The 13,938-nt window shown below is 44.4% G+C and overlaps 1 protein-coding gene across 3 annotated transcripts in view; it reads right to left on the minus strand.

Moving 5' to 3' along the window:
* Positions 1 to 13,938, minus strand: part of LOC142564898 (uncharacterized) — a 65,906-nt gene that overhangs the window by 8,891 nt on the left and 43,077 nt on the right. For 2 of the 3 annotated variants that reach the window (XM_075676098.1, XM_075676099.1), the window contains 2 exons: positions 13,816 to 13,902; positions 4,969 to 5,213 (listed from right to left, as the gene is read on the minus strand). In XM_075676098.1, the coding sequence (XP_075532213.1) occupies positions 5,065 to 5,213; positions 13,816 to 13,902 (236 nt within the window). In that variant the 3' untranslated portion in view covers positions 4,969 to 5,064. Of the gene's footprint in view, positions 1 to 4,968; positions 5,214 to 13,815; positions 13,903 to 13,938 lie in introns of those variants that run through there. The other variant, XM_075676100.1, reaches the window with a different exon arrangement.

Here is a 13,938-nt window from a genome sequence, read left to right on the forward strand (position 1 = left end):
TAGAGTTGAAGTGGCCTTGAGAAGCTCGGTCAGTGTTATAATTCGGGCGACGTTAGGAAGAAAATGGTGGTGGAAGTTGAGTAGCCGAAGGAACTCATGGAACTTTCGCAGTGAAGTTAGGCGAGGGAACTAACAGAACCCTCGAACTTTCTTTTCAAACGGTCTCATTCCTTCGGGAGCCACGCGGTGTCCGAAAAAGTCAATGCAGTGGACGCCAAAGAGACACTTCGCAGTTTCATGAGAAGGTCGTGTTCCTGAAGACGAGAAAACAGCAGGCGCAAATGGTTGTTATGCTATTCGGGGGAAATACTAGTAACCTCGAGGTGATCGAGGTATGCGAAGCCGAAGCAGATCCCCCAGGTGAACTGGTTGAATAGCCTTCAACGTCTGAGCAGCGTTTCGTACCACGAATGACATCTGGAAGTACTCGGAAAGCCCGCATAGTGTCGCAATTTACGTCTTTGAAAAGCCCGCTGCCTGGACAGGGATTTGGTGGTAGGGCTTCACTAAATCTTTCTTGCTGAATATTACCGCTCCACCTAGGTTGACTACGAAGTCATGAATGTGTGTGAGGGAACAGCGATCAGGGCTGGCGCGTGCGCTTAGCGCACCATAGACGACGCATGGGCGCCAATCCCCTGCGTCATGCTTTGGTACCACGAACCGCTGGACGGTGTACGGATGATGCCCAGCTGCCAGCATGTGGTCGCACTCTCTACTTGCCATGGCAGCGAAGCGTCTGGGGCGGCAGAACACTGTCGGTTTGTGATAAAAGCCTGATGCCTGACGTTGTGACCTAGTGACAGCTTAATATTGAAAGCTTGCATGATGGTTGGGAAGTCTGACAGAATTGGAGCCAACGCAGATCTGTGGTACCGTTGTAGTGCTTAAGGTCAAAGGCGCGAATATACCTCGTTTAGACATTCAAGTTGTCGTTTCCATGGTGCGGCGATAGCGAAGGTGAACACAAAGTGCGAAGTAGTTCAGAAAATCCCTTACCCAATATGATCACGCGTATGTCTGCAACGATGGTGATACGATGGTGCAACGATAGCGCTGGTGATATGTATGCATAGAAAAAGTCTTGGCTCTTTGAACGGGTGCGGTTCTTTTTCGCGCTGCTGGTCTAATTGTGCCACTGGTACGACACTCCCCTCTGCCCCTGTGTGCACGAGAAATAGCTGTCTGGCAATCCTGTCAGTGACGTAAACAGGCCGCTTGTCCTACGTCAAGAGTCACCGGCCACCATCAGTAAAACTACAGCATGTTTACCTGCCAGCTACTAAAGGGGAATGACACTGACGTGTGCAGGAACCAAATTTGTTGTGATACAAGCAGTATGCGGCACGATGAGAACCAAAGCGGGAGGTGGACCGAGCAAGGAATCTGGAACAGCAATCGCAATCGCGCTGATGACTGTGGGGCGATCTGCGCAGTACAGTAATGGTCTCCGCAAGTTCGGCAATCATTCGCTGAAGGCGAGACTGCCGACCTTCTAGGTGCGACGGGGGAACGGTCGTTTTTGATGCCGCGTACCTCCTGCTGAATATTAAGCGACGCGATCGGCCAGCTCTGTAAGATTGTCGAGAGACAGGCCTTCTAGTGTGGTAGCTAAGGCGGACCAGAGATTGTGCGGCAGGCGCTGAAGGAACAATTCATGCAGCTGCGGGTTGTTTGTGTCCAGCCTACAGTCAATGAAGAGCCGCCGCATGCGACGTAGATGTTTTGACGGTCGACGGGCTCCTCTTGGTTGAGAAGCTGCAGGAGGCGCCTGCACGCAGACGAGGACTTCAGTTGAAGGCCCGTCGTTTTGAAGTCGTCATAGGGGGTGGTGTCGTGGGTTGCGTCCATAACGTCTTGCAACTCCTAGACCGCCTCTGTAGGGAGTGCCAAGAAAGCGTGACGGAACCTCACGGGCTGCGAGCTAATGCGGCGAAGGTTGAAGATGGCGTCCACCTAAATAAACCAGGCTGCAGGATTTTGTGGCCAGAAGGACGGTAGGTTAATCTGCACTGTGGCGAGGTCGTCTGCGCTGGCCGTCGGTTTCTAGTTCCTGGCCTCGTCCATGATGTCGTGCTAACGCTAGAATCACGTCCATGTCACCACGTTATAGTGACCGGGGATAGGTCCAATACAAGAAGGAGCGAGTCGACGAGCGAAAGACCTGAGAGCCGTTTGGACAGATAGCAGCAGCACAAGAAGCTGTATTGTTATTCTCCTTCCCCTTTTCCACTAATCTCGCAGCTCGTGGCGCGAGGCAGGAGACGTGCAGACACGCACACGTGTGCATCATGTATAAAAGGTGGCCGAGGAAGCTGACGATGGCTGCTAGAACTATACTAGGAATAATTCTGTGATGCAGAACTTGGATTTTAAATATATCGCTAATGGGTTTTCCTAAAAAAATAAATAAGTACCTTGCTATGACCACGGCCGCTTGACACTGACGACGTTGTGACATGATCTGTGCAATGCTTAGGTAGACTCGAAGTATCACGTATAGACAAGAGTGGCCAAGGACGTTGAATTGCAGCGACTCCAGACAATTGTTTGATACAAACGTGGTCGTGGAGTTCCTTAGTGATTTTCAGCACATCTACATTGACATGGCGGTTACTCTGATTATGTACGGTGTCACAGTGTGCGACAACGTAGTTCCACTCCAAAGCACGTAATTTTCACTCGTGGCTAATGAACTCTACGTCCAGCAGAAACTTGCTAGCTGATTTATCATTCTGCTTACATGGAAATGTAAACGCTTTAAGGCGGTATTTGTCGGCATAAACGTAAGGTAGGCATCAACTCAGATGCTTGTAAACGCATATCTCTGTTGAGTTACTTTTGTTTAATACTTTATTATTGATCACACACATTTTACCACACATCGCGGCCATTCGCAGACAGTGCGAACGCAGACAAACTCTAATACATATGCAATGTTCTCAAACGGTGCTGCAAGAAGCACGCCGGTACTTAAGGCACCCAGCTTTCGGGTATTTAACTATGCCGAAGTTGATATTCTACTAGTACAAGCTTCTTGCCTTTCTATGCATCATTTCTCTCTATCTCTGTACCAATGTGAGGACACTTTTGATAGCTCACGAGCTCCGCAAGAAAATACCAGGTTTAAAACTTAACAGAATTTTAACAAGAATTTTAGCAGAATGTTTAAAACTGTCTATGCCATTCAGCAAAATTCTACTTTATGAGGTAGATTACTCTCAGAGGCGGACTTAATTTGCACGTGCAATGACTACAAATATCTGCCATATTAGCGAACTTTAGCTAAATAATTTCAATTTACTGGCCCGTATTGCAGTTTACGAAATGTAGCTAGTTACTTGGTTAGTCATATCCACTTGAAACAAATTCTCAGTATTACACCAGTTAGGAGGTATGCATTCCGAAAGCTTGAGATGAAATGCATATGTGTTCCAGTCTCTTTTGAGTTTCAATGCAGAAAAAGGAGATTTGCTTAAAAAGTTAAGTGGAGAACAGTGCATTCTTATTGCAAGTTTGACAGCACGGATTTCAAAACTGGTGCATATATTTTGCAATTTAGTTTTAAGATGATATGTGAATTCACGGCTTTCAATACCTGTGCAGCAATATGTTGGCTAAAATTTAGTTAAATAACTTTAAGAAGTGTTTCGTAATCTTGCATGATGTATCTTTATGTCCACTGTCAATAATGTCCGTCTATTGAGTATTCCGGTTCAGTGAGTGGACTTATTATAGGCCACAGGCGATGTTTTAAAATTTCGTTAACGTTTTAAAATACCCCTGCCACATACTTACACGGAACGGATCGCCTCATAACGCAGACAAGGAAGAAATACCTTGTCCCCGTAAATGAAGTGTTCTGGTCCCCATGTGTATAAACAAGTAGGCCAAATGTCGGCACTACACGGTATACAAGGTGGCCCAACTAAATTTAGCCAATTTAAAAATATGGCGATGTACTCTGAGAGAAAGTGTCTAAATACATGTTGCTGACTATTATATGGAGTAAGACACACTATTTTTTTGTATTCTGCCTAACTGAATAATGAATCAGGATTAGCTGACCAACTTCGGAAGCAACGAATTAAGCAAAAAATTCTAATCAAAAAGTTGCGGGGCGCTTTGCAAAACGTTCGAATAGATAGTTTCTATCTTTCCAGCTATTAGGCATTGGAGTTTTTCCGCTTAATGAAGATGCCCGCGAAATACAAAAAAAAACACCACATGACATGTCCGCAGCGCGCCTTGATTTCAGTGCTCCCAAACGCTCCGCGCACAAACGAACATGGCATTTAGCCAGGTACGCCAGCTTATCGCTATCATGAACCCCCGCGAGGAAAGCGAATAGGTGTCGTAAATCGCACAGCCAATGCGTGCGTCCCTGTCCTGTCGCCTTTTAAGCGGCAGCACACCCTGCTAGATGCGATGTTCGTTTGTTAGAGAAATATCTGGGAACGCTGCAGTCATGACGCGCAAGCGGCCCTGTCACGTAGCATTTTTGTATTTCGCGGACACACGCCGTAAGCAGCAAAACACCAATACCTAATAGATAGAAAATTAGAAACTGTTTAATCGCACTTTTTGCAAAGCTCTCTACAACTTTCTAATTGACATTTTTGCCTAACTTCGTTGCTTCAGAAGCTGGTTAATCAACTTGGACTAATATTAATATAAGCAGAAAAAAGAAATAGTGCGATTTGCTCCATACAACACTCAGAAACATGCATTTGGTCGCGTCGCCATAGAGTGTAAATTTTTAATCTCTGGCTATATTTAGTTGGGTCACCCTGTATATGTATTCTAAGAATACGCACGTAAGCAAAGCCATTTTTTTTTTGCTCGAAATAATGAAATATTCCACACTACTTCATTCAATGACGTTATGCGTGAGATAGAAATTTGACCTAAGTTCTTATCGACGTTTGATGTCTACTTTGTTATAAGGTTTCGACTTTTGACGACCGGTTCAACAAGAAAACAACGAATTTTATTTCTGAGCTTGCGTTTCGTCACATTGTACATAAATACACATAGTGATCGACCGTACCCTTAAATCAAATATTAGCATTGCGCTTTAACATTAGGTTCGATACAATCATTCATATCGAATGTGGTTGGGTTCGGGCATAATTTCTTGAATTGACTTGCACAGAATGTTGTGTTGGTTTTGAACTTCTCATTCACCCACAGTTCGAGGCTTGTTTCTATGCCTGCAAAAAATTCATATACTTTTAACAACTATACCCGCAGCGCTGCTGAAGCAATAAACTGCGACTTCCGCAAAAATGTGTGCCCTGCATGCAAACCTACTTACTGTTGTTTTACAACTATGTAACCTAAACAAATGCATTGACGTAGAACGGTGCTGGAAAATTTTTTTGTAAATAATCTAGTTATTTATGCACGGGGTTTGAGGGTTCAAATTGGCTATAGGGCTATCTAAAACCCTAGCTCGTAGTTCGGTCCTCCGAAATATGTTCACCAATAGGCATTCATTATTGCGCACTTTATTACAACTAAACGAGCACTTGTTTATTTCAAACTGATCGAAATGCCGCCGTCACAGACGGGCAAGTAACCCACGAGTAGGTGCTGAACTGAACGACGCAATAATCAGAGCCACCACGGAGGGTCTTGTAGGTGCATGGTAAGGTGTAATAACAATTTTGCGTGTCTACGCAACCGTCTTCTGGTATAAAAACGAGGCTACATGAAAGCAAAATAATGACGGAATAATTTTCTTGATTTGCAATGTTGAGTTCATTTTGGAGCCTTCAGTCATCACCCAAGTCCCTGGAAGTTCATGGGCATAACCCTCATCAACTTGAAATTTTCTACGCCGGCAGCCGTGCTGACTGTTTGTCTAAGAAGGTTCAAACCACATGAATATTTTTTGCGGGCTCTCGTATTGAAATTTTATGAAGTATTGCTTCGTCATTGCGTGAAGCATATGTAAAAACGTCGCGTTTTCGCCTAAACATTCGCCTAAAATCTTTCACCTAAACACGTCTTACACCCAGCTTGTCACGAGCATTTAAGTATACCTTGGAGGTTCGTACTATCATTCATAATTGAAGCGTATCTGATTGCTGCTAGCAAGGACAGTGATAGAAACAAGTATACAGATCACTTACTTTCAACTTGCTTCAATATACCTTGAAAATTATTGCTCCCCTTAATGATGTGGCCGTTATTTACGCAAACTCTAATTTTAGCCTTCAAATTTCGCATTCCTACGACGGAGTTGCAAACTCCTTTCAGCATAGCGAATCATACGACGGTGACCAATATAATCGCTAAACGACGGACCTTCGCAGCCGTCTATCCGGACTTCTTTGTACCATGGATACAGGTGAAGGTCGCACCTCCCCTCCCATGGCTACTACCTATGTGACCATGTGCTGTCTCAGTGAACCTGGTGTATTCTATGAACTGGATGGTATTTACATCGACAACTTGTCTACCATATATAAACTTGTGAGTTCTAACTGGTGGGACCTAATTCAGTGGCTCGCCATCTTTCATTGTTGCTTTATTCTGCGAGTGTGGTATAAAAACCAAGAAGCAGACCCAATCAGTTCGAATATTTTCAATGACAAGCTTTGTGACTTGCTTGACAGCCTCTTCAATCGTCATCTTGCACGTAAAAAGGTTATTGCCACCGGCGCTGAACTTTGACAGGACTATAGGTGAGCAACGTCCACAGGTCTTCAGCTCCATGTAATAAAGTCGTCGATAAAGTTACAGAGTCCGACGAAACGAACAATGTGTGGTAGGGCATCACTGACGACGCATTTATCTTCCTGGTCTACGGCAACGTGTTTCTAATTGAAGTTATAGTGGGTAAATATCGACAGGGGGGGGATGCCACAACAGAAAAGTGCAGTCACGCGTGAGTCTATATGACCTCCTAACACCGCCCCCATGTCAACTTGACGTTCCGGTGCCAATGTCCCGCTGTGACATTGTCAAATGCATTATTTGTCGGGAGCTGGAGGGCAAATATCGCTATATGCTAACGCCGTTCTCTCTGCAGATTTTCTGAATATATTTGCCACCGATTTCACAAATTTATGCTTTCGTTCGGGAAGACGAGTAACTCCCCTGGGCAAGCGTTGGCCTTCCAGTTGTATTTTCTGTGGCACCTACCAAAGATAGGCGAAACCAAACTCTGTGTTCCTTGTGTTCCGTACGTTATGCCCTGTTCTCGTAAAGCTTCTGTGGGATAACTCCGAACAACCGACCACAATGTTTCGACTGTAGATGCATTGGTCATTTCACCGACTGTAGATGCATTGGTCATTTCGGTGTGCGGAAAATATTTCGGCACACCGAAATATTTTCGCACATCTCGCGCATGGGCAGCTCTACATGTCCACGTGCTCTTCAGTACTACACGGTGTACTTCGACCATCTCATGCCGGAAAGCTGAAGGTGATTCCTCCACGAAGCTCGGTTTCCATTACTTCAATGACGTCGTCCATCTCGATCTCCGCCGGCTGAGGTTTTTATAACGCTGCTCATGACTTCCCGTTGTTTTCCCTACATCCACCCTAGGGAACAAACGGGTCGCAATAGACGCGGATTTTGCCCCCAGGTATGCCGCCATCCGAGTGTTCCTTACCAGCTGCATGTTGGTTAGCGCTGATTATGGTCTCAAAACCGTTATTGTCCACATGGCGTACCACGTCAATTACTGACAGGTAGCGGCCGTGCCATCTCGCACCAACTTTCCGATCAGATCATCCAATGACGGTTTACCCAGCACAATCTGATCACACCCTACCATCCAAAGACAAAGCGTTTGACCGAGAGGCTAGATCGTACACTCACCAGAATGCTCGCCATGTACGTCTCTGCTTAACATCGCGGCTACGACCTTGGCTTACCTGATACAAGTTTGCCTATAGCTCCTCTAAGCACGGCGTTGCTGGGTATTCTTCGTTGCATTCATTATTTGGCCAACTGCCCACGCTACCACATGAAAATTTCGTTCCCCTTGCTGCGTCGGCGGGTAGCGAGTATACGCGTGACGCCATCGCCTGCAGATTGCCTGCACTCATGTCTCTGGTTTTCAAGCCAGCCAGAATGGTACGTAGAACTGTCGACACAGCGAACCTAACTTTTTGTCAGCTGCTTTCTGTTTATTTGCCAACGCACTCCGAGAAGCTCCCCTCCCGTTACAGCGGCCCTTTGTGTTGCGTCAGGTGAATAAATTAAGGTACACGATAGCACCAGTTCGTATCTGGACGTTACCATTATTGCCTTTCAGCGATGCCGGCCACATCTGTGAAGTAGAGTCATTGAATTTTAGATGTGTGCCTTTATTGCCATCGCGACTAGGCCTTGGGCGCCGAAGTTGTGCTACGGGAGTTGTAGGCGAGAGCAGGCACATTTAGATCTAGAGAGGACAATGAAGAATTCAGGCGATTGTTGGACTTCTTGCTCTGCTCAAGGTATGCTGTGTAAATATAAACTGAAAATGGCCCCGGGCTTTCTTTTTCCTGAGTATACGAAGACGTTTCCTCGGTTGCCTGCGTAGATTCTTGAAAGTTATCCACCCGTAGACTAGACGAGTCGTATAGAGCGAAGAACGTGAACTAGCGTCGACGAACTCTTAACAGCTGGCACAGCAGAACTTAGCCACGCACGTAAAGAACAAGCATGAATTAAAATTCGCAAGCCAGCAAAAATAACTTGTGCCCTATGGGGCCACGCGAAATGTTAAATAAAAAATACGTGAGATATTGAGAGCAGCAGGCCCTTATCGTCGTGTTTCAGTCTTTTCTCAAAAACGTTCTTAGGACTTATTAAACATTTACGATATCCTTTGCTGGGTTATAATTGTGTGCGACTTTAATTCTTCTCCCACCATTGTGCTTTCGCCCACAAAGATACCCGTAGTACCACGCACAGCTTCTTTAGTGGCTATTTCACCAATTTCACCGGTAATACAAATTACAACAAGAAGATAAAGATTATGTTTCACTCTGAATTATCCTTTTTCGTTCTTTCAGCGTGACAGAAGTACAAGCATTCTGAAGTACAAGCATTTCTGACATTCTTTTGGTGAGATAAGAAAGTGAGGACCACACCAACTAAGCAAATGCCATTATCCGTGTTATTTTTTTTTCACTCCCGCATAACCAAAAATATAAACCGTTGTGGTTCATTTTAACTTATTTGAGCAACACACACTACGCATGGTGTCCATCAATTCTGAAAAAATCAAGCGACCCTGAAAGGGTTGAGAGTTGGGAAGTCTGTGGCGCTGTAACATAAAACAATTCCAAACTTTTCTATTCCATTTCTGCAATCGGCCCTCCGCGATTGGTCAAAAACATTTTTGGACCACCCCCACTTCACCTGTCTATCACGCGGCGTCACGAAAACCGCGATAGCTCCCCATCTAATATGACGTGTACACACTGATGATGTTCATGATTTGACTTGAAAAAATAGTTATTTCTGATTCGACGCCTTTACGCCATCAGCCCTCGGCTATTGGTAAAAAGTTTTCGGCCCACACCCACTTCACCTACCTGTCACGCGATGTCATAAAACAGCAAAAGCTCACCGCATCAAAGTGACGTGTACGCGTTAAAGAAGCATTATTATGCCGAACAAATTTGAATTTTCTTCTGAATAGCAGCAGGCTGCCCTGTTCCGAAAGGAGTAAAAGATGGGTGTCACCGATCGCTCAGGTACTGCCTACTTGCACCTGCCGGAGAGCATGGGTTTATCTTCGTACAATGTTGTTGCGTGGCCATGTAACCTTTTCAAGAGCTTTTGGCACGTCTAGGACCTCTCTCTGCCAACTCTTTTTTGCTGAGGATCTGTTTTAGTGGCATGGTTAACCTTCCGTTGCATGCCGCCTCGATTTTCGACCGGCCACCACAAGCTAAGTAAGGGAAAGCGGACCAATCACCGACGCCGGCACCAACCTCTTGATCCGATTATCGACGTTGACTGCACTGTCTCGGCCCTATAGAATCCCTCTCCACTTGAGCATGCTCTTCGCCTTATCTGAGCCAATAAGATATGACGATTCACTCAGTCTGGGCAATGTTGCTTGTTTTTCGAGCAAACAAAAGTGATCTCCTATGAACGAGGAGAGTGTTTAATTTGTCTGTTCAGACAACCCTGGGGGTGACAGCCCGATGCTTGCATAGACGGTTGCGCAAATTTGATGTCAGGAGATCGGAACAAAAACATATTGGAATAGCTTTACGTTATACGGCCCCTGGCTGCTAAGATTCCTTGCACCTGTTTGCAGCTGTTCACAACGGCTGCCACAATTTTGTTCATACGTTGCTGCAAGAATTTTAAATACATAAGCATTCCCATGCCTACCCAACGATGAGATCTGTCCGTCAGTCACGTAAGATGAATCACTATATAGAAAATACCCAATAAAGGAAAATAAATTCGAAAGAAATAACGTTGGCGGTGATTACTTTCAAACCTACTACACCACGCTTAAAAAACCGAGTGCCTGACCTTCTGCGCTAGACTTGAGGGTTTGCAGAGAGCGAATATATCTGATCTATGTGAATTTGTTGTACCTGCGGTACAGAAGACATGCCAAGGGAGAAGGATTTCCTTGAAGGCTTTGTTGACAAATGTGTTGATGGTGCAATAAGAGTCATCTCTCGGACCACACCTAGAGCCATCTTTGAACATGGTAGACATTAGGAAAATTCCGATTTTGCGAAAATAAATGCCAAACACGCCTCACTAATACCCTACAATCCGTTGAAAATTGTGCTGCTAGATGCATTCAGGTTTCGTATTCATATGAAATCAGTGCTTCATCTCTGAAAGCCTAGCCTAGTGTAACTTATCACATTTGTCTTGTCGCCGATGCATTGCAACCATCTCTCTACTTCACAAGTTCTTTCACTTGCCACTTAATCGCGATCCTTACATTATCGCGGCAGCTCACATATCTCATCGCACTGGTCATGCGTTACAAGTTTCTTGCTCACGTGTCCGCACTAAGACATGTTCTGCTTCATTTGTTTTCCCAGAGCATCAAAAGACTTCAATGGCCTTTCTCGCACCGTCGCCACTATCACCTGGCCATCAAGATTCATGCATAGCATATCAAATATAACATCGCACTGATTGCTGTCAACAATATTCTGTGTAAAAGAAACACCCCTTATGTAATACCCACTCGGGTGTCCTTAAAGAAAAAAAATAAAATGAAATGAAATAAAATTGCCGATGCATTTCGGTTGTCGCGGGATACATGTTCTGTTGGGACCTTCCTGCACGGAGCAAAATACCACGGATCTGTTCCTTTCACATTGCGCAACACAGAGAAATAAGCAGTCAATGAGTGATAAGGATATAGGTTTCATCATGGTTGATAATGGCTCGACGCGGATGGTTAAGGTATTAAAGGGCGCCAAGGGCTTATATTGGTCGCAGCAATTGTGATCAGGTTAGTATGCACCAATAAGAGTTCATAAGACTTATAAGAACTGATAAGGGTTCATAAGATACGGGTCGATTGCGATAAGGTTGATACAGACCGATGAGGGTTTATAAGGCTGAGGTCAAGTCCGATAGGCTTGATAACAGCCGCTAAGGGTTGATAAGTGTCGTACCTGGTCCGATAAAGTTCGTAACGACCAATAAGGGTTGATAAAGTTTTATACTGGTGGGATCAAGATCATTACATTGATAACGATACCAGGCAGCGTAGAAATGTACAAGCGGCACAATTATAACTCACATTTAGACAACTTACAGAGGAGTTTCTCCGGAATTTTTTTTCGGCTCGTTAAGTTCATCTAGCACAATTCTGCAGCTTGCTAGAAGCATTCTACCAATCACACGAGCCTTTAAAAAGAATACAAAGACCATCTTCACTTAAAACACTCCTAGGGCTGGCCAGTCAATTTTCAATGTGGTAGCACTAAATAGCGCTCAAGAGGAAAAGTAACCTCGATGGGGCGGGGGGAGGCGCATCGATAACAGTGAGCCTTTATAAGGGTCCATAAGAGTCAGCGCAAATGGACATTTATATGTCGTCCATTTTGGCTTCCACTCATTGGCTGGAGCTGTACCAGTAAAAGGTATACAGAGGTCCCCAGCCTCCCTCTTGCTGGTACAGTTCCAGTCAGCCAGCAGCAGCCTGAACGGAGAGTCCACTAGGCCGCCTCGTACACAGTATTCCCTCCCCTTTCTTCCACAGGTATTTCAGTGGGTTTCTAACTCATCTCATTACGGTTGTGACTCAGGGGGTTGTGAACACTGCACTGGCATCAGGCCGGCAAATTTGCTACAAACATTATGCACATGCACGAACGCACAAAGCTTTGCATGGACTCACATCTTAGCCTATCCATTCCGGAGGAACAACGAGCTGAATGGAGTTTCCTTGCATTCTTATGCACATCAGTAAAAATTATATTCATGTTTTGTGTGCGAGTATATCTACATTCTTATAAATAATGAGGTTGACGTGTGTGTCAGAGAGAGTATGTGACTGAGCCGTTTCTACACATTCTAATACCCATAATAATTTGCCCATGAGCCTTGTGAAGTGTGCTTGTGTAGACACATTTATCCCTTTAAACATTATTTGCCTCGGCTCTAGCCTTTGCATCTTGTTAATGCTACATCTCTGATTTTTCCGAGGGAAATTAGTAAGCAGTTATGAAACATTCATTGTTTATTCGGTTTACCGCTTAACGTCGATTTAGCTTACATTAATTTTACTGCAGCTTTGTGCTCCTCTTAGACAACCGCAGTCAAACGCTGCCAATACTATTCTTTCACCCACGTCAATGGACAACATCAATTTCTCTTTATTAATTTAGGAAGTCAATGAATGGCAACCATTTTCAATTAGCTGTTATATTGCTATTCTAGACAATATGTTGCCATAGCGAATAAAACGGCCTCAGTGTTCCAAGTAAGCTCATCTTTCAACCGCCTCTTACAACTAGCCACTAGCGTTGTTCATGTACGAAACGAGCTACGTGAGCCTTTTGTGCTAGTTCTTGCAGCAATGCCCCTTGAAGGCTCTTAGAAATGCTAGAGCAGTAAAGCGAATGTATAATGTTATTGATGTCGGGCACATATTTACCACAAAAAACCGACTGGTATGCAGGGTAAAGGAACCAATTTCAATGAATAGTGTGAATTTCTTTACCAACGCGATGCGAGTTTTATATGTTAAGAAAAATAATGTAACTGTGTAGTTTTGGTTGCGCTGCGCTGTCTGTCATAGGGAGTTTCCAAATCATCTCTACGAGGGATAAAAGACAGATCGTAAATTTATTGCACATTTAATCCACGTAGCCTAATGCTAAAACCGCGCAAAGGGCGCAAGTTGCTCTTTTGTTTTGCTTATGCCTACGATCACGGCACAATCGCACATTTTTTATCGAGTTACGTGTGAAGTGCTCTGACAACTGGCAGAATGGGCGTCGCAGAGGAAAAGGCGCTTACTAATATAAAATCTAGCATAAAATTGTGAAATCATTCGGTATGGTTTTCTGTGATATAAACATTGTGTGTTACATGTGAATAGCAGCTAGCAAGACAGCGTCGCCAACAGACACACGATAATATTGGCGAAAACTCTACAACAACCTATAGTATTGCTTTATCGAGCTCCTATTTTTGTTGCCACTTTTCGTGAAACATTAAGCCATCTGACGGAGCTCTTGTATTACCTGAAGCGCATATAAGAAAGACGTTTTTCGGTGCACAATGTTCACAACAGCAGTTCACGTAAACTACGCCTTCACTGTAATAATATTTCTGTAATAATGGGACGTTTCGTGAACTTACCCATGTTCGGCTTCTTTTTCTCTTTTTTGACAATAGCACATTCTAAGGTTGTATGACGAAACGTGTAGTTAGTGGTAGCATTTGATACTGGAAAGAATTACAAAAGGATAGCTTGTTGATTAT

The sequence above is a fragment of the Dermacentor variabilis genome, chromosome 11 (genome assembly GCF_050947875.1).
Source record: "Dermacentor variabilis isolate Ectoservices chromosome 11, ASM5094787v1, whole genome shotgun sequence".
In the NCBI taxonomy this organism is placed as follows: Eukaryota; Metazoa; Arthropoda; class Arachnida; order Ixodida; family Ixodidae; genus Dermacentor; species Dermacentor variabilis.